Genomic DNA, 27500 nt, shown 5'->3' with positions numbered 1-27500 from the left:
TTTGAATTCCAGGTGCAACTCATTTTTGCCAGCTGAGTGGATTGGAGCAACATGAAATAAAGTGTCTTGCTGAAGGACACAACACACGACCAGGAATCAAACCCACGACCTTACGACTATATACATGACTAGTATATGTATATAGGCGTAGGCGTAGGAGTGGCTGTGTGGTAAGTAGCTAGCTTACCAACCACATGGTCCCGGGTTCAGTCCCACTGCGTGGCATCTTGGGCAAGTGTCTTCTACTATAGCCTCGGGCCGACCAAAGCCTTGTGAGTGGATTTGGTAGACGGAAACTGAAAGAAGCCCGTCGTATATATGTATATATATATGTATGTGTGTGTATATGTTTGTATGTGTGTGTTTGTCCCCCCTATCATCGCTTGACAACCGATGCTGGTGTGTTTATGTCCCCGTAACTTAGCGGTTCGGCAAAAGAGATCGATAGAATAAGTACTAGGCTTCGAAAGAATAAGTCCTGGGGTCGATTTGCTCGACTAAAGGCGGTGCTCCAGCATGGCCACAGTCAAAAGACTGAAACAAGTAAAAGAGTAAAAGAGTAAAAGAGTATCATCGTCATCATCATCATCATCATCATCATCGTCGTCGTCGTCATCATCGTCATCGTCGTTTAACGTCTGCTTTCCATGCTGGCATGGGTTGGATGGTTTGACTGAGGACTGGCCAGCCGGGAGGCTGCACCAGGCTCCAATCTGCTCTGGCAAGGTTTCTATAACTCCAAGAGTGTAGTGGGTGCTTTTTATGTGCCATTGGCAACGACCACGCTTGAATGGTGCTTTTTACGTGTCACTGGCACAGGAGCGAGCCAGTCAGGCAGCACTGGCAATGACCACGCTCAAATGGTGCTTTTTACATGTCACTGGCACGGGAGCCAATCAGGCGGCACTGGCAGCGACCATGCTCAAATGGTGCTTTTTACGTGTCACTGGCATGGGAGCCAGTCAGGCGGCACTGGCAATGGCCACGCTCGAATGTATACATATAGGCGCAGGAGTGGCTGTGTGGTAAGTAGCTTGCTTACCAACCACATGGGTCCGTGTTCAGTCCCACTATGTGGCACCTTCGGCAAGTGTCTTCTACTATAGCCTCCAGCCAACCAAAGCCTTGTGAGTGGATTTGGTAGACAGAAACTGGAAGATTTGGTAGTCGGAAACTGGTGGATTCATCACCATCATCATCATTAACGTCATCATCATTATCATAATCTAAAAACGTTCCTAGACATTAAACAATTTTTTAAACTTGATATCTTTTCTCGTAGAACACTTCGGAGGGATTTTTACTACCTCGGCAAGATAGGATTTTCTTTAGTTGGATATATAAACGCACTCAGTTTGTTTCCATTATATTCAACCCCTCGTGGCCACTGCTATTTAACAGCGATAATCCATGGGAACCTGTCTCACTGAACACCGACTGAAAACGCGAGGAGTTGCAAAAACATCTAGATGTCTCGGATGCTCTACCGTAAGGTAATTATAAATACGTTCTATCTATACATCTGTGTTCCTTGATTATGAGTAGCCTGGCTAAGGCTGTCCCCAATCTTGCCTTATACGCAGTCCACATCTACTTGCCTCCAATCTAACATTTCTACAATCTTTATGTATCTGCCTTCCATCGCGCCAACGCTGATGTTTGAAGCTCTACTCATTTTCGCCATTTGAATGGATTGGAGTAACGTAAACTGAAGCATTTTGGTCGAGAACATAGCACATAACCCAGTCCAGAAATCAGCACTTACACACACACACAAAGTAGTAGCCATTGGTGTGGGTGCTTGTATATATATATATATATATATATATATATATATATATATATATATGAATTTATATCACTGTATCAACTAGATCATCATATGTTATTATACACCATTGGTCACGATGCGCTTCCTCGTATTGCGGTAGCTTTCGAATGATGCCACTCCGCTGGTTAGACAAGCAGGCCAACATTCTGTTTCCAGTCCGTCTCGTAACAGGGTTACCGATTTAAATGTGACTGGATTGGAGTACGAGGGGCGTTCATTAAAGATTTCCCCTGACCCACTTCCCAAGGACTGGGATAAACGAAACTTGCCATAATTATTAATCCTTCTCTACATAGTCACTACCAATGGTGACACACTTCTCTCATTGCTTTATGAAGCTGTGAAGACCTCGTCTGTTGAGAAGCTGGTAGGTTGCGTCTGGAGCCAAGACATTACTTCAGAAAGAAGTTCATTATCATCCGAAAAGTGCTTCCCCTTCAAAAAAGACTTTATGGTTAGAAAGAGGAGGAAGTCAGATGTTGCAAGATCGGAAGAATAAGGGAGATGAGGAAGAATTTCATAGCTGCAGGAGTGTGCTTTCGTCTGAGCAACATGCGCATTGTGAATTGCGGCATTGTCTTGGAGGCGGCGGACTTCTTTGGTCAGCATGCCACGCCGCTTTGCTTTGAGGGCGCCACAAAAGCATATGCCTCGTTAATTGTGGTGCCCTTTACCAGAAAATCCATCGCCACTACTCCGCGCTGGTCTCAAAAGACTGAGTATCACCATACCTGCTGAGGGTTGGACACGAGCCTTCTTTGGAGGTGGTGAGTTATCATGCTTCCATTGCTTCAACTGAGAATCGAAACCACGATCCAGTGCTCCTTAATGCAATACTTTAACCACCAGGTCAAGCGCCTTCGTACGTGTACACTCGTATATATAAATATATAAATATATAAATTATGTATCTATGTTTTGCTAGCAGAGTATTATGTATGCAACTGTAAAGGTGAAGGTATTACGAAACAACTTTTTATTGGAACAAATCTAACTTAGTTTTATTTCTGGATTAATTGTTTGTTTGGTGAGCTGGTTGTCAGGAAAGGAATATCAAAAGTTTCAACGCAACAAAATACTAGCAACCTCATGTTTTTTTCCTGCCAACCGTACTTATCAAACCTGTATGTACTTGGCAAAGGGACAGTTGCAGGAGTGTCTACCTATTACATATTTAATCAAGATCTTCTCAGTTCAATCAAGCAAAATTTATTGAGGTTTGCGATTGATTTTGACTAGGCACTGGGCCAATGTTATTTAGAATAGCGTAATAGTTAATTCTGTGAATTGGTGTAGAATAGTGGTAAGATCCTGGTGAAGTGAGTCTGCAATACATGTTTCATTGGTGATTATGCAGTTTATTAAGATTATAGTTTTATGAATTATTAACCACTTTATGTCAATCTGGGCGGTGACAGCTGTATTTCAGCATCTATAAAATATTTGGTTTATGGACGCATTGGACATCAGTATCAAGATCCCCCCACGTAATAATCTTGCATTTGTACTAAAAAAAAAGGGTTCTATATCCGAGGAAAACAAGGAAGAAAAACGGCGAAAAAAGTCACCAAAATGTTGTCTTTTACCAAAGACACTTTTAATAAAAATCGAGAATTTCTGAGAAACAAAGAAATCGTTAGAAGAGCGAAGGCTCTAAGACGTGATAGTGTAATAAGGATGCAATTGGTTAGTTACCCTCTGCAGGAGCTAAATCATCAGGATGCAAGGACAGTAGGAAAGGGAAGAAAATAGCACTGGATGCCATGGCGTGATTTTGTTTAAGGTAGACCGCCACTTGCCAGGCAGAAGCCCACTCACTTGGCTCAGAGGATGTCATCAGTGGCACCATGGAGGAGACGTACTGACTTTGACCTGTGAGTTGCAGCGAGCTGTTGTGGATCAGTTCTTTTAGGTCACGCCTTGTAGCCAGCTCGCTTGGCATTGCCTTCTTTCGCTGTCACAGCCATTGAGAGACATAGATGTCGCTTCGTCTGCCTGATCAACCGTTGAGGACTTGATGATTCCTTCTCGTAGCCTTAGCCTAAAGAGGCATCCTGCAAGGCAACATGGGAGGATCCAATTTTTACCTATTGGTGGGGCCCTAACAAGTGCTACCACTCCGGGCCAGAGCGGACCTGGGAGAAATGGCAACTAAGGGGTGTCTCCACGCTCCTCATAACTCCTGTCCTCCCGAACTGGAGCTTCACCACCGGTTGCAGTTTTGTGTCTTATGGCTACCAGCAGGAAAGAGGAACCGCAGAATACCACGATTTCGAACCATTCAAGAAAAGCTGAAGACTGTCAAGAAAAAAAAAAAAAATAGAACACTAGAGAACTGCTGTCTGATACACCAAAATGCTCAAGTTGGACTGAATGACTGAGTATAAGACAATGAAAACCATGAAATGGGTAAACGGATAAATATCAAAAACATGGCCGGGGAGGAAGATGGTGGAAATAAGTAATTGTTTGATTATCGGGAGAAATAGAGAGAGGATGTTGCGTCTCTTGAAATGTCCCTCAGTGTCCTTTGGTTATCGATTTTGATTGATTAATCGATTGATTCAATGAATCTCCTTTGTAGCATGTATATTTACTTGTAATTTTATGGATTGTTAGACTTATTTTTAGTGTAAACATCAACAACATTCATATCCTTCCTTTGAGAACATTAATTCTGAATAAGAACTGAATTAGATCTTACTGACCAACCCATGACCGCACAGAGAACCGATGGAAAGGGTTTAAGATGGAGATGATAGTGATGATGATATTGTTGTTGTTGATGATGATGATGAGGACGATGATGAGGATGATGATGAGGATGATGATGATGATTGTTTTAAAGTTTAGATCAGTTCGATTTCCGATTATCATTAACTGTTTAATTTCTGCGTATTCTGGTACACGATTCCGGACAAATTTCAAAATAGGAATCTCGTATTCTAAATTTGGCGTTTAGTGTGTATGTGCCATTAGTCTAGGGAATAACGCCTAATGACACGTGGACGCACGTATATATATATATATATATATATATATATATATATATATATATATATATATATATATACATATATATATATATGTAGTATATTACAACTGAATTCTTATTTCGCGGCTTGAGTTTCATGCTACTGTGATCTTACATCACATCCTTATATGCAAATATACATACATACACGCATGCGCACGCACACTCACATGTATGTATCTATCTATCTGTGTGTGTGTATGTGTATGTGTGTGCGTGTCTGTGTGTATGCGTGTGCGCGTGTGTTTCGTCGGCGACGAAACCGGCGACCCTATCAACCCTGCTTGTCAAGGAGTGTGGTTTTCGATGGACACTCTGCAGGACGGAGAACAAAACCTGTCAAAGGACGGATTAACTCAATAATCAACAACCACCCAACAGCTGGAAGTGAGAGATACCCAGTCTTTGTTTAGATCTCTCTTTAGGAGAAGGAAAACTGAGATGTAACACCCGCAACTTCGTTTCTATCTAATAATGTTGATCAGATCTTCTTTTAGGGCAAAGGTACACATTGTTTAGAGAGTAGGATTGGTCCTGTGCAAGGCTTTACCTCATTTTAAAGAGCTTCAAGTGGAGGTCCATGGCTTAGTGGTTAGGGTGTCAAAATCATAATCGTAAGATTGTAGTTTCGATTCCTGGACCGGGTGACGCGTTGTGTTCTTGAGCAAAGCACTTCATTTCCTGTTGTTCCAGTTCACTCAGCTGACAACAATGAGTAACGCTACGATGGACTGGCGTCCTGTCCAGCTGGGGAACCCATACCCCATTGAAACCGGGAAACCGGGCCCATGAGCCTGGCTAGGCTTTAAAAGGGCACATTTATTATTTTTAAAAAGCTTCAAGTACAGGCATCACTTGATTTTTAACACCTCTATTATGCGTTGTATATTGTGGTTGGTCATTATCGAAAATGACAAAACAATCAATGAAAAATTCCATGATGGAATGAAAGCATGTGTCAAGTTGAGTAATAACTCTTTGAAAGCCTGCTGCAAGTGATTACTATCGTTGCCACATCCGTACAAACGTGTGTAGGTTCCTAGCGGAACTGAAAAGTCGTATTCAAGCTGTTTTAAGAGAACAATCAATCGATGGTATTGCTCGAAATCAAGAAATCGAATTGTCCCCATATATATATGTATATATATATATATATATATATATATATATATATATATATATATATATATATATATATATCTGTCTGTCTCTATGTATGTATGTATGTATGTATGTAAGGAATATGTACAGGAATATATAGAGAGAAGATACTTTTACTTGTTTCAGTCATTTGACTGCGGCCATGCTGGAGCACCGTCTTTAGTCGAGTAAATCAACCCCAAGACTTATTCTTTGTAAGCCCAGTGCTTATTCTATCGGTCCGTTTTGCCGAACCGCTAGGTTACGGGGACGTTTACACACCAGCATCGGTTGTCAAGCAATGCTAGGGGGACAAACACAGATACACAAACATACACACGCACATCCATATATATATATACATATATACGAGGGGCTTCTTTCAGTTTCCGTCTACCAAATCCACTCACAAAGCTTTGGTCGGCCCGAGGCTATAGTAGAAGACACTTGCCCAAGGTGCCACGCAGTGGAACTGAACCCAGAACCATGTAGTTGGTAAGCAAGCTACTTACCACACAGCCATTGATAGAAATCAGAAACGAACCCGGCTGAACTTAGGATGGGGTTAATAGTCTGATAAGTGATAAACAGTCTTGTAAACAATAGCTATAACAAATAAATCAGTAATTAATTAATTAGCAATAAAGAAGTGGAGTACAATCAGTAAGGCAATCTGTGTGTTTTATTGGCAGAATACCATCTTCTCCATAAGTACAAGAGCCCAGACGGAGATTTGATGAGTAATTTCATTTCACTCACGTGAAGACGCGTGGCTTAGTGGTTAGCAGGGCCCTCGCTAAGCCCCTGTAACCCCTACGGTCGCAGGGGTCTTCCACGGTTGAGAGGCCTCTTGTTAAGATCAAAGTACGCAGATGAGTCATCTATTTACTTTGGTTAAGATGTTGAACAAGAATTAAACTATGTTAACTGAAAGGCGTAGGAGTGGCTGTGTGGTAAGTAGCTTGCTTACCGACCACATGACTCTGGGTTCAGTCCCACTGTGTGGCACCTTGGGCAAGTGTCTTCTACTATAGCCTAGGGCTGACCAAAGCCTTGTGAGTGGATTTGGTTGACGGAAGCTGAAAGAAGCCCGTCGTATATATACATATATATATATATATGTATGTGTGTATGTGTTTGTGTGTCTGTGTTTGTCCCCCCAACATCGCTTGACAACCGATGCTGGTGGGTTTATGTCCCCGTAACTTAGCGGTTCGTCAAAAGAGACCGATAGAATAAGTACTAGGCTTCCAAAGAATATGTCCTGGGGTCGATTTGCTCGACTAAAGGCGGTGCTTCAGCATGGTCACAGTCAAAAGACTGAAACAAGTAAAAGAGTAAAAGAGTAAAGAGTAAAAGAGTAAAGAGTAAAAGAGTAAAGAGTAAAAGAGTAAAGAGTAAATAAAATGGTAATACATTGTACCTGCAAAAATTCTTGTAAAAATATTACATTGTACCACGAACGTGTACCAGACTTTGTGGATTGTCTATAATATAGATTGAACACGAACTTAGTTCTCAGGTTGATTATTCTGAATTGATCGATGATTTCGAGAAGCGAAAAGTGCTTCGTGTTAGTCTTTGAAAGTTGCCTGGATTATAAAAGTGCTCTTTTATTTGTTGAGTTTTTAACGGTGTTCTTTACGATAACGTGAAATATTGAACTTGAGATAGAATTAAGTAAGATATAGCTATGAATAAAAGGTGCGTAGATTATGAATTTTGATTGAAGAGATGGGGCCTCGACACAAAAAGTTGCAGGGGAGGGGGTCTCTAAAAGTCACGCGACGGAGCTGGTGGTGAGGGGGTTGCACCTACGATCACAAGATCGCTGGTTTCGATTTCTGGACCGAGTGGTGGTTATGTTCTTGAGCAAACCACTTCATTGCTAGTCACTCCAGTCCACTCAGCTGTAAATGGGTGACCCTGCGATGGACTTTCGTATCGTTCGAAGAGAATGTTGTGACCTCAGTTGCTCATACGCCATGGGAACCCTGTTGGTCTATACCAGGGGTTCACAACCTGGTCCATGTGGACCACTAGATGGTCCACGGGAAAATCCAGGTCGGCCACAGGAAAATTCAGATGGTCTGTGGAAAATTTTCTGTGCTCCATTTGAAGAATTAAAATTTTTCCGTACACGCACATGTCGTGCAAACGAAATATGCCTCATCGCATATGCGTGAGCACATACAAGTGCACTCATTGCCTATTGGTCAATTAGCTGTCCAATCATACACGGGACGCATACCAGGACAGGTACAGAGGCGTACAATCGGATCCACGTTTGCGCGCATTAAAAACACACAAAAAATTATGTGTTCTCGGCTGGTCAACGCGATCGTGTTTTCTACCTGACTTTTGAATTGAAGATTACTAACGAAACCGAAGTTCTTATAGCTTACCCAACATATCGTATTATCTCTCCAGGTACGTACATTTTTACGCAAGTGTTAGTCTAATTGTAATCTGTAGAAATTTTGCTGTCAGTGATATGGAAAAACATTCCCTTAACTTTCCGTCCACCGACTCGGAAAAAAGATTCTGTAGACGATATCACGAAGTTTAAATCAAATAAGATTTTGTATCCAGTATAGAAGATCCTTTTTTTACCACAGTGTATTATCTGCTCAAAAGTATTAACTAACGATTCAATGAAACCCTCGAAATTGATGTATCATCTACAAAAAAACCATCCTGGTTTATTTGGTAAGCCAAAGGAGTACTTCAAAGAATACCATCGCAAAAATAAAAAATAAAAAACTGTCTCATCTTCTCGCTCAAAAATTTCCTCGTCCATACTAACAACCGTTCTGGTCTGCAGGCGTCCTATAACATCTTATTTTTTGAGTTCAAATGTCACTAAGGTCGACTTCACCTTTTACCCTTTCAGTGTTGATAAGTACCAGTCAAGCACTAGAGTCGATGTAATGAACTTACCCACTCCCCTAAACTTGCAGGCCTTGTGCCTAAATTTGAAACCATTATCTATAACTTCACCTACTCTGAGTTCAACCAATAAAACGTATTCTTTTCTACGCTAGGCACAAGGCCCGAAATTTTTTGGGAAGGGGGCCAGTCGATTAGATCGACCCCAGTACGCAACTGGTACTTAATTTATCGACCCTGAAAAGATGAAAGGCAAAGTCGACCTCGGCGGAATTTGAACTCAGAACGTAAAGACAGACGAAATACCGCCAGGCATTTCGCCCGGCGTGCTAATGTTTCTGCGAGCTCGCCACCTTACCAATAAAACGTATTATTACGCGTCTTTTGAAGTTTCTAAATTCTTGTGATGCAAACAGTATTTCTAAATGTTTTATTTCTTTTCCTGTGTTATAGGACTGTTCTCTGCCCAATTTTCCCGAAACACAGCTGTTATGATCTCCAATGGATTTTACCATTTGAACTAAATCTTCAAAGATGGGAAACATCTTTCATCGTTCCAGCCGAATTACTGACCCGGTGGCAGCATGGAAACAACAGAATAGAGAATTTCCAGTGCACCCATTATATACCTTAGTAAACTTCAACAATGGAGGAAAACTTCTGGATGCGTACAATAAGGGAGGGAGAGATAAATTGATACAAGCTTTAAAGGAACATGTGGAACCTTTGCTTTATAACCGAGGCAAGGGAGGTATTATCAGCAAAACGGAATATCTTCGTTGGCGATATCAAACTCGCCTGAGACTGTTGGTACGTATATAATATTTACTAAAATTAGTGTATAGATTAGATGAATTGATAAGCGTAGGTTTGGCTACGTGGTTAAAAGGTTCGCTTTTCAGCCACGGCCACGTAGCTTCTCTGTTCGATCTCATTATTCGGCATCTTCTGCTAAATAATATTAGGATGACCAAGGACTTGTGAAAGTCTAATTTGCTACATGCAGATGCCCATTGTGCATCTACTTACATATGTATGTATATATATATATATATATATATATATTGTTGTACTTGGGGATGGTCATATTGCCAGTTTAGCCAATAAAAACACACGCACTGTATATTTGGTGTTAATTTTTTTTTTTTTTTCAGCTTTATATTACATTAATCTTAATCTTAATCTTAATCTTATTTCGGCCAGAGTTCTTTCGTCACACTTCTGTGACCTCATCAGTGGTCCTTTGTTTCCTTCTTTCTTATGTGTGTCTCACCTTGCTAACTATCAGCCATTTTGTATTTTGTATTCCTATTGTATGTGTCTACGCATGCGTGTCCTTCAATGTGTCTGTGTCTTTTGTAAGTGCATGTGTGTATGGGGAGTGTCTGTATCACCTATATTCTCTGTTAATACGTGTTCATTTGTATTAGTTTTTAGTTATTTATATGTTCATGTGTGTGTGTGTGTGTGTGTTTTTTTTTTATTTTTTAATTTTTTAATGTGTTTAATTAAATTTTATTAACGTATGTAGTATTTAATTCCATTTGTTTATCTATGTATTGTATTATACTTTGTTCCTATTATTGGTTTGTGGGTAACATGTTGTCACATGCTGTGGTTTGTTAGTGGCGTATGTTAGTGTTCCATTCTAGTTTCCTATTCAGGCTAGGTTTCCCTTCTATTATGTGTGTAGCTTCAGTAATTTGTCTAAGTGCTGCATCACTGCTATGTGTAGATAAGATTTTAATTTCTATGTTGTTGATTGAGCCTCTATGTTCTTGCTCAGCGTGCTGGTACAGAACTGATGAGTTCTTCCCTTCCTTAAGTTCCCTCCAATGTTCGTTTGCCCGCTCTCCTATACTCCTTGCTGTTTCGCCTACATATGTCGTTGTCTTATTTCTGCATCGTCCCTCTGTACATCTTATACTATAGACCACATTTCTGGTTTTGCAGTTCGTTTGTGGGCTAAATCTACATACGATACAGTTCCTATCAGTGCAGGGGGTTCTACTGAAAGGGTATGTTCTACTGATAAGGGATTTGATAGGGTTGCCTGGCCTTTCAACAACCTTAATTCTTAGCTTAAGTTTGTCTAGGGCCCTTCTAAAGCGGTACGCCAGTTCGCCTCTAGGGGTGGTGTCGACGAACATGACGCTTTGGTACTTGTGGCTATTGTACCATGAGCTTGCCTTCCCTATTTTCTTCTTAGTTCTTTCTATGGTATTCCATGATTTGCTCCTATAGAGTGGGCAAATCCCATTCCTATCGTTGCGTTTGATTGTTTCAAACTTCTTCATAGCTCCTTTGTAAACCCTGATCCTTTCTTTATGGCTGTAACCCGAGAACTGCATGCGGTGGACGAAATGTTGTATATGTCTCTTTAATTCTGTAGGGTCGCACATGCAGGAGACATTTCGCATTACTCTGACGAGGTCTGCCATCAATATGTTGAATTTGGCATTGTCCGCAATAGCCGAGTTCCGGTGGGTCAGGTACTTGGAGGCCATAGGTTTTGTATAGTGTGAATGGAGGATTCTGGTTTTATTGTTCTTAGTTTCTAGCCAGAGTTCAGTATCTAATACAGGTAATCTATGGTTAGGGTGTTTAGTAGGGTAGTCTATCGTAACTCTAATACTCTGGTGGATGGAGTTAGCTATTTGCTGGATGCTCTCCATAGTCTTAGTTTCTATTTCTATTTCAGGGGTACTCTATATATATATACATCATAATAATAATAATAATATTAGGGATAAAAATCCAAAATTACAGGTAAAAAATTGGTTATGAAACACTTGTAGTCGTTTTCTTATCTTTATCTTATGATATTTATTTGTATTATATTATATTTATTGTGCTTTTACTTATTAATTTTTCTATATGTGACAGTGGATTTTCATCGATGAGTTCATAGACTTTGGTTCTTTTCCCTATATATATATATATATATATATATATATATATATGTATGTATGTATATATGTGTGTGTGTGTGTGTGTTTGTACATGTATATATGTGTATATACGTACATCCTATGTCTATATATGTAATTTGTAATTGGTTTCCCGAACAAAAATAGGGCACTCAATACATTGTGATTGTGTCGAGTAAATGTTATTTACTATAAAATAGTTGATAATTCTAATTCTCTGTTAACGGAATTTCCTTCTCATTAGAGCATTCTTTAGACAGATGTGATTCTAGTGAAGGTTTTCTCTTGTAAGGTGTTTTATTTCAGGATTTTTACCTGTGATAAGGTGTTGTCAAATTTTGATAGAAGATATCGAGTAGCAGACAGGAATGTTTTTTTTTTAGATTATGTGTGTTTGTTGTAATGTGATATGTATGAGACATTTTCATTTCAGCAAAATCAGAAGTGTGTAGGTGTGACGATGAAAAATATAAAAATTTGTAATTTGCAGCCCTGGTATACTGTAGAGCCAACGGCTCGAATAGCGATAAAATAGTATGATTATGCAATTTTTAGGTTTCTATCGCTCGATAAAAATTTTTTGGAAGAAATTTGCCCATGTCTGCATTTGGTGAAAATTTCAGCTCTGTTATTTAAATAATTATTTGAGATATTGAGAACAAACAAAAGCCGGTCGTATATGTGTGTGTGTATGTGTTTGTTCTCAACCACTCGACAACCGGTGTTGGTTTGTTTACGCCCCCGTAACATAGCGGTTCCATAAGCGAAAGTAATGGAATGAGTACCAAATTTAAAAAAAAGAAAATAAATACTGGGGTTGATTTGCTCTTCCAGTGGAGATCGATTATAGCCTCGATTGCGGCTGACCGTCGGTTGTGGTCAGCTTTTGTGAGGGACGTAGAGAAATCGTTGGTCGAAGCCGGCTCAACCCATTCTGGACAAATGTCGCCCCAAGTTCAAATAAGTAAGTAGTACACAACAACAACAACATCATCAGCATCAGCATCATTAGCATCAAAAGCAGCAGCAGTAGTAGCAGCTCTGGAACCAAACACAAAATAAAATTCTTTCAACCAAAACTACCACATCGTAGTAAAATTAAGCTTACATACGCATTCACACACACACACACACACACACACACACACACACACACACACACACACACACACACACACACACACACACACACAGAAGCAGCAGCAGCTGCACTGGAATAAAACATGAACCAAAATACTTCCATTAGTTAAAACCAGATTGTCGACTGGAGGGATGGTGCAATCCCTAAGGACTGGAAGGATGCAATTATTCTTCCTCTATATAAAGGAAAAGGAGCCAGAACAATGTGTGGTAACTACAGAGGTATTGCTCTGCTATCAGCTGCTGGCAAGGTTCTGGCAAATATTCTTCTTACCCGTCTGAATGGGTGTCTCGTAAATGATGTCCTATCTGAATCTCAATGTGGCTTCCGATCTGGTAGAGAGACAATGGATATGATCTTCACAGCCAGACAGATGCAGGAGAAGTGCTATGAGCAGAATATGGATCTTGTCCAGGTATTCATTGATTTAACAAAGGCCTTTGATACTGTAAATAGGGCCTTTCTATGGAAAATACTTGGCAAACTTGGATGTCCGGATCACTTTGTATCTATAATTAAATCATTTCATGATGGGATGGAGGCTTGGGTCAATGTTGTTGGTGGCATGGTGGGACCCATTCCTGTAGAGAATGGTGTCAAGCAGGGTGACATCCTTGCCCCAACTCTCTTTTCTTTGTACTTTGCTGCTGCTTTTACTCATGTTTTTGCTAAGGTTAGCTCTCTGGGAATATATGTCAGATATCGATCTTCTGGCCGCCTCTTTAACCTTCACCGATTTGCTGCCAATTCAAAAGTTCTCCAGTCTATTATTCGTGACCTCCTTTATGCAGATGACTGTGACTTAGTCACTCATACAGTGGATGACATGCAAATACTCATCAATTGCATTTCTGCTTCTTGCAAGGCATTTGGACTTGGCATTAGCCTGGACAAGACTGTTGTAATGTTCCAACCTGCACCAGGAAATCCATATGTGAAACCAGCTATCTTGGTTGAAGGAACAATTCTGAAGGTAGTAGACAAGTTTGTCTACCTGGGCAGCACACTCAGCCGTTCTTGCTCCCTGGATGAGGAAATATCATTCAGGTTGCAGAGAGCAACTAATTCCTTTCGGTGTCTTAAGTCTCGTATCTGGTCCTAGCATGGCATCGCAAGGCAAACAAAAGTTGCTCTGTACCGTGCATGTGTACTGACATCGCTCCTCTACTCATGTGAGACATGGACTCTGTACAAACGTCATGTAAGGGTCCTTGAACGCTTTCAACAGAGATGTCTCAGGCACATTCTCAATGTTGGCTGGACCTCAAAAATTCCAGACACACAGATCCTGAGGACAGCTGATATCTTGAGTATTGAGGCAATGGTGCACAAGCACCGGTTACGTTGGACAGGACACCTTATTAGAATGAAGAAATAGCAAGATTCCTAAGCAGATGCTCTATGGAGAACTTGTGAATGGAAGGAGACTCCGGCAGAAACCAAGGCTGCAATTTAAGGACTGTATCAAGTCCTCATTAAAGGCCTGTGATATGCAGGACACTGACTGGGAGAACAATGCCTGTCATCGCCACGGATGGAGGAAGCAGGTTAAGGAGGGGATCGACACTTTTGAGAGAGCACGTATCCATCATGAAGAACTTAAGCGAGCTGCGCGAAAGCGCACGGCTCATATAGTGAATGGGGAAAGCTTAATCTGCAATGTTTGCAGTCGTGTATGCTTGTCAAGAGCAGGGCTCATTAGCCACCAACGGAGCCGAAAATGCAAAATATAAGTTAGTCCTAGAGCGCACAATGTTCCTGAAGGTCGGCAATGGTCTGGTTTTAACGCTTTTTTATCATGACATTTTAGCAAAATTAGCGCATTCGTACATAATGCACTCATTAGATTTCAGATGCAGCTATATATGTGTGTGTGTGTCTGTGTATATATATATATATATATATATATATATATATATATATATACGTATACGTATGCGCGTTTGTGTGTGTTTGTATGCATACACGTCCATCATCATCATCATCATCATTGTCATCATCATTGCTTCCGCTTTTCCATACTGTTATAGATTGGACGGATCAATTTCAACACAGTTTCAGCTGAGCAAATTAGATTCTACTCCTTCCATTTTAGTATGAAAGCTATCCAGTGTGGGTAATCTAAAGGCCCTTCCGCTCAGATTCTCCAAGTCATTCCCTTTTAAACTAGATAATAGGAGAAACGCAAAACTTAACCTCAACGTATTGAAATACCTGAAAGGAATTAATTGGTTGTTTGTTAACAAATCTAATTACAAGACTCACTAAAAGCCTTGTTGTTTACTGTCTGGGTTTACAAAACTGGCAAAGTGTGTGCATTATTTATTATTTGTAGAAGAAAGCTTGTAACGAGAGACATAGCAAACTGTCCAATATTAGTGTTTAGAACAAGTAGTTATTAAGAAACAGCAGCGACAAAAACAACAATAATAATATACGAAAACTGGAGGTTATTTTTTTATTATTTCGAATGGCTTAAAACTATTTTATATCAATTCAGTATTAGTGTTAAGTGCTATGTAAGTATTGTGCAGTGGAGGCGCAATGGCCCAGTGGTTAGGGCAGCAGACTCGCGGTCGTAAGATCGCAGTTTCGATTCCCAGACTGGGCGTTGTGAGTGTTTATTAAGCGAAAACACCTAAAGTTCCACGAGGCCCCGGCAGGGGATGGTGGTGAGCCCTGCTGTACTCTTTCACCACAACTTTCTCTTTCTTCCTGTTTCTGTTGTACCTGTATTTCAAAGGGCCAGCCTTGTCACACTCCGTGTCACGCTGAATCTCCCCGAGAACTATGTTAAGGGTACACGTGTCTGTGGAGTGCTCAACCACTTCCACGTTAATTTCACGAGCAGGCTGTTCCGTTGATCGGATCAACTGGAACCCTCGTCGTCGTGACCGACGGAGCGCCAACAGCAAAAGTATTGTGTGTTAGGATAGGAGATAAGGCTCCAGATGACAATAAAGGAGGTTATGGCAGTGGTGGTGGTGATGACAATGACAGCGAGGAAGTAAAAGAAAAAGTATATAGTTGACTTTCCAAAGTGCATATCAAAATAATTGACAAAATCGAGAGATTTTAAGAGCAACGTAAAAGGATGAATAGATTGTAGTTCGCAAAGGTGGCAATTGTTCATGAGTAATTGGTGCATTTAATACAAAATATACATAAGAGACTGAATGATAATGGAATTGATAAGCGCATTGTCGATCTGCAGAAAAGTATCATCATGTATTCTTCAAGAATCATAAGATTCTTTAGAATTGAGGCGACATGCTGTCACCAAGCCTCAATATAACATCCCTACTAATTAAATTTGCATGTAACAGCTTTTGAGTAATAATAATACTTTATCCTATTATCATAAGGTCTGGAATTCTGGAGGGGGGTGCTAACCGATGACATCGACTTCAGTGGTCATCTGTAACTTATTTCATCGACCCTCAAAAAGATGAAGGACAAAGATTGGCCTCGTCAGAATTTGAAGGTCAATTAGCGGTTCGGCAAGAAAGACCGGTAGAATAAGTACTAGGCTTACAAAGAATAAGTCCTGGGGTCGATTTGCTCGACTAAAGGCGGTGCTCCAGCATGGCCACAGTCAAATGACTGAAACAAATAAAATAAAAAAATAAAAGAATATAAATGATGCTCAGTTTGTACACCATACAGATGGAAATGATACAGTATCGAATGACTAGGATTTATTTATTATTAATCAAGTGTTCGATACAAACTGTTGCGAAATTTTATTGTAGTGAACTGCTTTATAATAATTGGTTTGACGTCAATCGTCTGCAGGATATTATTTCTCTATGCAAATGAACGAAAGCCAGTTCAAATGCTGCTGCTAAAATGATTTTAAAAAAGTAAGCGGCATACAAAGTATTACAAACGATCTTAGGATGGTGCATAGAGTAACCATTCTCGTATTACACACTCGTCATTTCCGAATTTATTAAACAGAGTATTTGATAAATGTGTCTTATCCTTAGTGGTCGTAGTTACTACATAGAAGGTAATAATTTCATCATATTTGGTGGTATTGGAAATTTGAATTTGAAATTAAGAAACTACAAATTCACATGAAGTAGTTGTATGCTGTCAACTTAATGTGACGGTCCCCTGAAGGGAATAATACTACTGTTGGTTAGACCTAGGAAGCTGCGCCGCTTCCTGTCGGCCTTGACACATTTCCTGTGTTCTTATGTTTACACAGGAAATGTATAAAGGCCGACAGGAAGCGGCGCAGCTTCCTAGGTGTAACCAACAGTAGTATTATTCCTTACAGGGGACTATCACATTAAGTTGACAGCATACAACTACTTCATCGTATCACTACTGCATAAATCTCTCTGAGAGATTTAGAAATGTATTATTTCTAAATACAAATTCACGTGCTTATTATTTTTATTTTGCTTACTTGTTACGAAATACTTAAAATTTCTAGTCAGTGGTAATCATGTACAGTAGTATTTCATTCTTTTCGGAAAGTGTCAGCATAATATAATCTGTTACTTGATAATTAAACATTTTATGAAGTGAGACATTTCATTAAAGGTGAAAATAATCAGTCTGGGGGAAAGTCATGGAATAGGTTTTTCTTTTTCTTTTTGTTCTTAGAGCGTTTGTAGTTTAGCAATCAAGAGAAAAGAGAGCAAGTTATTCTCCAGCATCATACACTCTGTGGGAGTCTGAAAGGTCACTATTATGTTTTTGACGTAATCATGCCTCCATTACGATGCCGGTCAGTTACTGCGTTAGTATTCTAAATATTCCATAGTCCCAAGGTAGTTTCTTGGATCGCAAAATTCTTTGTTGTTGCATATTTAGCTATTTTCTTTTGTGGAATGTTCCCAGAAACAGGAACGAGTAATGATACCGTTGGTAGGTCTAATAACACAGGACAAATTGAAATAGGACCAGATATAATTGCTGATATTACATTTGAAGGAGCAGTGTTTCGCCTGGGTCGAACAATCTAGTACTTTTGGAAGTTTGTTCCTTTCTGCCGCTATTTTCCCTGCATGTACTCCATGTATGTGCCTATAGTAGAAAGGTTTATTATTATTATTATTATTATTATTGAGTGAGAGAGCGGTGCATGCCATCAAAGTGACGCTGGGGTAAAATATACGAAGCCCAGTATACCCATCATGACTACCCATTTGATAAGGGTACACCGGGCACATGCATCACAACCATATATGCGCAACATAGTAATCTTATATCAAGATAAACAGCGCATGACCTCGCAGGTGGGGCCCAGTAAGAATTTTCTTCAGGTCGAGTAGCCCATCCCGCTCAAAAAGTCCCTGAATAAGGTTTGTTTAAGGATGTTGAGCAAAACACCCATGTTTCCAAAGGTGAATTATTCAAACCCCAAAGAATTCCACTCAATACATGGCTATGATGCTCCCCCATTACTTCTGCTCATGATCAGAGATGCACATATCGTCAGCCACCAAGGGACATGCTCAACTGGTTAAGGTCAAACAACTGACAAGCAAATCTGTGGTATTGAGCAGAATATTTGCTGTAGACCATCTTTTTATACCAAGACAAAACAATGTACATGATAACACTTCCAATCAATTAAGATCAGAAGCCATGAGAGCCACTGCCTGGTACTGCATCTGGGCATTTATTATTATTATTATTATTATTATTATTATTATTAGTGGAAAGAAGGCGTCGAGCTTGCCGAATCGTTAGCACGCCGGACAAAATGCTAAGTGGAATTTGGTCCACCTTCATTGTTTTTGGTTTTCGTTGCTCTTATTGCTGATTCTGCTGTCGTTACTGTAATTATTGGGTTTTTCGTCCAGTATTAGCACTTTCGTTTCTTTAATAATGACTCTATAAAATTTTACTACAATCGGTCCGCTCGTACGTGTGTGTGTGAGTGTTTTTGTTATTGCGTATGTACCCCACCCCCAAATCGCTTGTTCACCGGTGTTGGTTTGTCTACGTTCTCGTAAGTTAGCAGTTTTTGGCAAAAGTGACCGACAGAAAAAGTAATAAGTTTAAAATAATAAGTACTGAGTTTAGCAAAAGAGACCGATAAAATAAGTACCACGCTTTAAAAAAAAACATAAAGACTACTAGGGTCGATTCGTTTGACTAAAATTCCTGAAGGAGGTGTCTCAGCATGGTCGCAGTCTAATGATTGAAGCAAGCAAAAGATAAAAGATAAGAGATTTTGTTTTGATAAATCAGAGATTACAGCTCTAATTCTTCTGAATCTAGTTTCTTTAGCTTTTTTTTTCTTTTATTCAGTCGAGAGATGGCAAAGGCGACTATATCATCATTGAATTGCTCAATGTTTCGCATGACTGGTAATTGTTGCGTTGTAGATGTACTGTTATTTCTGCAGCGATAACAAGACGAATACTGTAGTCTCTGATGTTATATCGTTTATCAGAAAACTGGTTTTTACACAGTGGCAAACAGCAAACCTGAAGGAAAACGGCTGACTAAAAAAAAAACAAAAAAACACACAAGTGACGTAGTTAGTGTTACCGTAGTGATAACTGTATGTTAGAGGACAGATTGAAATCTTTCCCTTCTTTAATCAGATCTTGCTTGCATGTTTGAAAGTCATCATTGGAAGGCTAAATCGTCGCTGATCGATCAGAAATTGTTCAAGTGGTGCGTCACCAATCGTAAGCACGTCGAACATCGAGGTCATCAGTTGTGGGGTACACACGCACACTTCTCTCTCTCTCTCTCTCTCTCACACACACACACACACTGACAAAAACACACCCCAACAAAACACACACACATATATTTATATTTGGCGAGTGTTTGGTTACCCTTATTTTCTTCCCTTTCCACAATATTTCTTAGAACCCTTAATTTGCTTATTTTCAACCACTAGTAAACATTTGGCTTTCTCAGACAAATTATTCTGCTTAGAACGTTATATCTCTCTAGATTCTTTTGTGGCTTCCAGTCATTGTTTAGAACCTACAGTGGAATCATCATGATGAGTTTCTGTCGATTATATCGACCATAGTACATAGTTCAACCGGGTACTGATTTTAACGATGTCTTTATCAAATGCCTTAGTTACGTTAATTAAGACGTAAGCACAGACACAAACTCCCCCTCACATAAACACAAATAGATGAAATAAATTTCTTTTTATGGTGATTCGAGTTTCACGTAATTGTGATCTTAAAGCGAGAACTATTTTTCTTGTGGTGTCATACACGTTTTATACACATTTGAACAGGTTCATTCTTTAGTCTATAGCTATCCGCTTCATTGGCTGGTTTTCAATGTTGTTATGCTATAGTTCTATAGGAAAGTTGGTTATGCATCATTAGATGTATACCTGACTTTCCTATATAAAATTAATGAATATATAACGGAACGCTGAACTCCAGACCATCAACTTAAACAACACTTTATTCAGGTGGTAAATATATACATCTTTAGTTCTTGTTGTTACAGCTTCTGTGTGTATGAGCATAGTTGTTGGGACGTTGTTATGTAGGTGTAAGCGAGCTGTCGAGTGTAAGTCCGAAAGATGGAGAGTGACAACTAAACACGTCCATGCTCTATTGCTGGCCAGCAAGAAAGAGAATGAATTGAGCGGGAACTCTTGGTTGTTTAATTCTACGCATGCGTGAGACTACGCATGCACACGGCGTTACTACAATTCTTTTTAGAGTATCGACTTTGGCTGACGTAGTTTCATTTGTCAGTTTATTGTTTATAGAATATTTTCCTGGGCTCTCCTGTTACTGTTCTTCTGTAGTTTTGTTGCTTTGATTTTTGTCTCTATTTATAGCTGTGATTTAGCGTTCTATTTCCGATATCCTGCTTTTTCTGACTTCTGCTAAGTTGCTTCATATCCTGTTGATCAATATTTTTTTTTGTTCGGCATTTATTTTCTTGACACATAAATTGCATTTTTTGAAACTATTTCCAGTTTTTTTTATTGCCTATTGCTCGCTGGTCACTAGTTACGTTATTTCTGATGTCCTATTTATTTCACTTCAGTTATTTCATATTCATCCAAGTGTTATGTTTATCATAGATTATTTGTCCAACGTTGTTTCTTCAATTGGTATAGTTATCTGGTTGCTTGTTATAGTTCAAAGTTCCACTTTTGTTTTTATTGAAATACTATTCTGGGCCTTTATATAGCTATTTCATTGTGTATGTATGTCTTTTTCTTCTTCTTTCCCACTCATTTGACTGCAGCCGTCACGCTGGGGCGCCGTCTTAAAGAATTTTAGTTGAACAAATCAACTCCAGTTTTTAAGCCCGGTACTTTTTCTATCAGTTTCCTTTGTCGAACCGCTGAGTTACGCGGACGTAAATACACCAACGCCAGTTGCCAAGCGGTTGTAGTGGGTAAACAGAGATACAAACACACACACACACACACACACACACACACACACACACACATATATACATACATGCGTGCACACATACATACACGACAGGCTTCTTTTAGTTTCCGTCTACCAAATCCACTTACGATACTTCGGTCGGCCCAAAGTGCCACACAGTGAGACTGAATCTGGAACCATGTTGTTGGGAAGCAAACTTCTTACCATACAGCAACACCACACACAAAAGCAACTCCCTAACACACGTTATATTTAATCAGCAAGTGTCACAGAGGGACTCAAGAGCTAAGAGCTTCGTCCATTTGCAATTATCAAGATGAAATGCCCTTGAGTTATTCTATAACTTTTGTCAATTAAATAAAAAAAAATATCTATATACTTATGTTTTGAGATCTATTTTACTGTGTATAACCAAACACATGCACATACACGCAGACACATATGTATATGCACACTGCATTCACTTTTCAGACAAGAAAAAATTTGTACTGGAGGTTTAAAACTTGAAAATTGGGTAGCTTGCGTGCAATACTCACAAGTTACACCAGAATGTCCATCTCCTAGACAAATATTCTGACATATATATATATATATACACACACATACATATATATATATATATATATATATATAAATATATATATATATATATATATATATATATATATATATATATATATATATATATATATATATACATATACATACGTACGTATGTATGTATACATACACAAGGTGCATTCCAGAAGCTTTGAGATTTTTTCAGAAGAAACATTTGTTAATTTCAAAACAATAAAAAAAAAACCAAAAACAACTCCGATTTCCTTCCAAGTAGGATCCCCTGATTTCAATGCACTTGAAGTAGCGCTCCAACCACTTCGTAAAGGTCTCATAGAAGTCCTCCAAAATGAAGGTACCCAACACAATTGTCATAGCATCCTTCATTTTCTCAATGTCTTCAAAACACCTGCCCTTGAGGTTCTCCTTCAGTTTAGGGAACAGTGTCTGGACAGTAGGGATGGTGAGGGAAAGTTTTGGTTCCTATCTCTGTCAAATAGTTGGTTACCTGGATGGCATGGTAGACTGGTACATTATCCTGGTGCCGGTGACACCGACCCAAATGGAAATCAGTTCGTCAAAAGAGACCGATAGAACAAGTATTAGCTTTAAAAAATAAACGTTGTTGTCGATTCTTTCGACTAAAAACCCTTCAAGGTGGTTTTCCAACATGACCGCCGTCCAATGACCGTCCAAATAAAAGCAGTTATATATATATATATGTGTGTGTGTGTGTGTGTGTATAGATTAGAGACAGATATTCTCTGTATAGAATATACATCGTAGTACTCAAGAGATTTGAACTTGAGCAGGTAGAGAAGTAAATGTAAGGACAAACAAGTTAGGAAAGTCGATATACAAAGAATATAAAATACATTTAGTACAAAAAACGTACATACGTACACAGATAAAAACGTTCGACTTACACAGAATGGAAACGATATCACAAATTAATGGGCTTGAGTAGGAGTTTTACGAGCCCAACAGCTGTTTCTGGAGGCTTGGTGGTCCGAAATAATGGTTATAACTTGATTCCATCATCGGATACCACCAGCCTCCGTCTTCAAGGAAGAAGTTTACATTTTAAGTGTTGACAAAACGGCGTTTAAAGATGGCATCCTACTCAACCCCCTTAATCCCGGATATTGTTTCCATTCTGCGTAAGTTGGATTTTTTAAATATGTAAACATATGTATATATATTTTAAAATTGTGTTTAGTATTTTTTGTATCTCGACTTGCCTAACTTGTTTGTCCTTACATTTACACCTATATATATATATATATATATATATATATATATATATATATATATATATATATATATATATATATATATATATATATATATATATATATATATCGGTGTGTGTTTGTCTGTCTATCTATCTATCTATCTATCTATCTATCTATCTATCTATCTATTAATACACATACATATATGTGTTCGTGCGTAAGCATATGCATGTATCATACACATATATATACACACAGACGTATATATTTTTTTGAATACTTGCAAATAGATACTGCATAAATCACACATATTTTGTTATACATCCTAACATGGACATGTTATACTTGTAATATATATATACATACAGGGCGTCTATAAATTACCTTTACAATATGAAAAATTCAGAAAAAAAAGATAAAGATAACTTTGAGTTCACAGGAAAACATAGAGAAACAATGTTTAATTAGTGACGTCAGAGCACATCCACGTGGGCTTCAATGCTTACACGCAACCTGCTTAGTTAACCATGTTTGTCTTTTTTTTTTCTGTAATTTTCAAATTGTAAAGGTAATTTATGGACATCCTGTATATCATGCATATTCATTTAAGGACATCTCGATGGATTTAAATTTCTGATAGTTTCCATTTGTATAACTACAATTTTTTTTTCTCCCAATAAATTCTGGTTTGCTTTATAATGAGAGTACTTGATCGTGTTTGTATGGTGAATGTGATAAATGGTTTGTTAAGAGGACAAAAATGTCTCAAATGATTAGGCAGCTAACCAAAGATGTTAATTAGATCAATATGATTTAATATAAAAGAAGCTATTAGTAGCAAATGTGTAGAGAGCACTTACGTGTTCCTAATTGTTTTCCACAGAAAAAAAAAGAGCATAAGCAGATGTGCATGTTTGTCTGGCTGTCTGATTGTATGTATGTACGTTCGTAGGTACGTACGTACGTGTGTGTGTGTGTATGTATGTATGTATGCGTGCATGTATGTATGCATGTATGTATGCGTGCATGAATGCATGTATCTATGCATTTGACCGTTGACTGAACACTATTCAATTTTTTTTCTCCGTGTTTTTCTCCTTGTCTCCGTATTCTTTCTGTTGAAGAGCGTAGCTCGAAACGTCAAAGACTTTCCGTATTCCCGAGCGTCATACTAATATATACTTTTGTTATTTACACCACCTGTCCTCGTCTGTTGTTATTATTTGTATATTCTCCCATATATATATATGTACGTATGTATGTGTGTATGCCTGTATGTATACATACATACATACATACATACATATATACATACATACATACATACATACATAGGAATGTATGTGTGCATGTTAAGTATATATATGAATATATGTATATGTACATACACACACAAACACTCACATATATATGCACACATATACATATATATATATGTATATATGTGTATATATGTATATGCATATATGCATCTTTATACGCCCCCATACATATATACATATACACACATGCATATGTATGTCTACGTGCATGTATCTCTCCCTCTCTCTGTATACATATATATATATATATATATATATACTGTGTACTGTTCCATGATGGTGAGATCAATAAAAAAGTACTCCTTTTGGTGAGGGAGAAATATAATTTGATAAACACTGTATATGCTTTTATGTACTGCTATTAGTTTCATGCGATGAAATCATGCCAGGCAGTATTTTTTAACGCGTTTGGTGTCTCAGCGCAATCTTCAGGCACTGCCCACATCGCATAGCAAGCTAAAATAGGACGATATGATGAGAGAAAAAGCGAGAAAGAAGTAGAGATAGATAGGGAAATGCTGGAAAACCGGAGAACGAAAAAGAAAGCAAAAGTAGGGTGGGTGGATAGGTAATTTAGAATTATTTCCCTTTAAATCGCAAAATATAAAACTCAAAAGATAGTGGCCTCGAGCATTGGTTGGAAATTGAGAAACGTTTTAAAATATTCATTTTGTGTTGTAAACTCTGTTTTTCACTTTTTTTCTGTCTCTCTTCACTCTGTTGGCATTTTGTTTCATCATAGTGTAGATATTTTTACCCACTATGATGGTACATACCTTTGCCCCTCTGTTCCAAACAACAATATCCAGCCTGTTTTGTCTAAATTTGACTAAAGTTTTGATCGGAATATTCCACCAGTATTTCTAGAGTTGGTGTTTATGAATGTATTCCATAACAGAGGGATTTTCCAAGTTTATTTCAGGACAGTCTTTTTTTATGGATGATAATGTAAATTGTTTTAGCAACATCGTGTCGCATAGGGAGGTAGTACCGTGACGACATTTTAGGACATCTGCTTATCAAATGTGTGCTGTCTTCCAAGGAAACATGACATAGCCGACACATGTGGTTGCACCTTGGGATTACAAGAGTGTCATTGTCTCTCTTGTATGTATGTATGTATGTATGTATATATGTATGTATGTATGTATGTATGTATGTATGTATGTATGAATGTATGTATGTATGTGTGTGAGTGTGTATGTATGTATATGTTTGACATAGTATAAGCATCTTGTGAGAAAAATTAGGCATAAGAGGAATCAGATGTGGTGTGCGAGAGAGACGACTGCGTTGGTATGGTCATGTGATGCGTATGGACGAGAACAACTGTGTAAAGAAGTGCTGATCTCTAACTGTGGAGGGAACCTGTGGTAGAGGTAGACCCAGGAAGACATGGGACAAGGTGGCAAAGCATGACCTTCGAACTTTGAACCTCATGGAGGCAATGACTAGTGACCGAGACCTTTGGCATTATGTCATGCTTGAGAAGAAGACCCATCAAGCTGAGCAAAATCACAGTCGTGGCAGATATCGGGGTCACACAAATAGCACCTGTGCCAGTGGCATGTAAAAGCACCCATTACATTCTCAGAGTGGTTGGCATTAGGAAGGGCATCCAACCATAGAAAACCATGCCAAATCAGACTGGAGCCTGGCACAGCCTTCCAGCGTGCCGTCCCAGTCAAACTGTCCAACCCATGCCAGCATGGACAACAGACGTTAAATGATGATGATGATATATATATATATATATATATATATATATGCATGCACAGACACTCACAATATACTTCTTTAATTTTCTGTCTTCCAAATCCACTCTACTCACAAGTTTTTGCTTGGTGTGACATTATAGCTGAAGACACTTGTCCAAGGTGTCATGCATATGTAAATATTTATATCCCATGAAATTAATCCTAACCTTTTTTTTTTAATGTAAAAGGATTCATGAAGCCATAACATGTTTACAATGCTTTCTTTATGTCTATTTTTTTTCTCTCTCTCTCAAGGATACAAATAAGGCAATGCCTTTAAAAACAGATGAAGAACTTCTTTCAGAATATCGCGAAGATAAATATCAAAAGTTTACAGAACATGAAGCTTGTTGGAGCCTGAACGCTCGTGGTCCCATGGGGGAAACAGCTTTGCACATTTGTTTCCTTCTAAATACTCCGGTTCACATACAAATAGCACATATTATGATTGAAATTTACCCCAAACTGGTTCTCGATGTCTATGAAGGAACTGAATATTTTGGTATTTCAAATGTCTTTTATTTCAACATTTCACTCTTTGCTCTACTAGCTAGTTGTTGTTTATATTGTTATTGTTGTTGTTGACGATGATGATGTTTTTGTTGTTGTTGTTACTTAGCTCCAGTAGTTGAACTGATCTGTTCTGTATTCAAGGCTATTTCTATCCACGATCGTTTCCTCTTTTATGTTTTGTTTTTGTTTTTAGGCATTAAGTATCAAGGAATATATTATTCAATGTGTTTGTTTGTTATTTTATCTTTTAAAATGGTAAGGTATGCTTTGAAGGGAAATATGGTTTACTATTTCTGTATGGGCTCCCTGGCTAATTATTTACTCTGCTCGTCAGTTCTTTGAAAATAATTGACTGGTAATAGTATCCATGTATATATATATATATATAGGTAGAGACAGATAGCCTGGGATATAAAAATAGATAGATTGATATACAGAGAGAGTGATAGAGAGAGAGAGAGAGGGGGAGGGGGGGAGAGAAGGGGAGGAGAGCAAGTCAAGATAAAAGAGAGGAAAAGGTTTGTCAGATGTTCATTTCATGGATTCATTTCATTCAGCATTCACTTGTCCATGCTGGCATGGGTTGGACGGTTTGACCAGGGTTGGTAAGCTAAGGGGCTGCACCAGACTCCAGTCTGATTTAACATGGTTTCTACGGCTGGATGCCCTTCCTAATACCAACCACTCCAAGAGTGTAATGGGTGCTTTTACGTGCCACTGGCGAGGGTGCCATTTGTGTGACACCAGTATCTGTCAGTTACAGTTTCACTCGGCTTGATAGATT

General features: G+C 38.7%; 1 protein-coding gene across 1 annotated transcript in view; it reads left to right on the top strand.

Annotated features, from left to right (window-relative positions):
* The first annotated feature begins 1366 nt into the window (after positions 1-1366).
* The window catches only part of LOC106882030 (transient receptor potential cation channel subfamily V member 5), a 44595-nt gene continuing 18461 nt past the window's right edge, over positions 1367-27500 (top strand). Inside the window, exons 1-3 of the mRNA XM_052966702.2 lie at positions 1367-1493; positions 9348-9704; positions 26459-26705. Of these exons, the coding sequence (XP_052822662.2) occupies positions 9429-9704; positions 26459-26705 (523 nt within the window). The 5' untranslated portion in view covers positions 1367-1493; positions 9348-9428. The remainder of the gene's footprint in view (positions 1494-9347; positions 9705-26458; positions 26706-27500) is intronic.

This window comes from Octopus bimaculoides, chromosome 3, assembly GCF_046866305.1.
Source record: "Octopus bimaculoides isolate indiv1 chromosome 3, ASM4686630v1, whole genome shotgun sequence".
In the NCBI taxonomy this organism is placed as follows: domain Eukaryota; kingdom Metazoa; phylum Mollusca; class Cephalopoda; order Octopoda; family Octopodidae; genus Octopus; species Octopus bimaculoides.
This window is presented reverse-complemented; position numbering and strand designations above follow the sequence as displayed.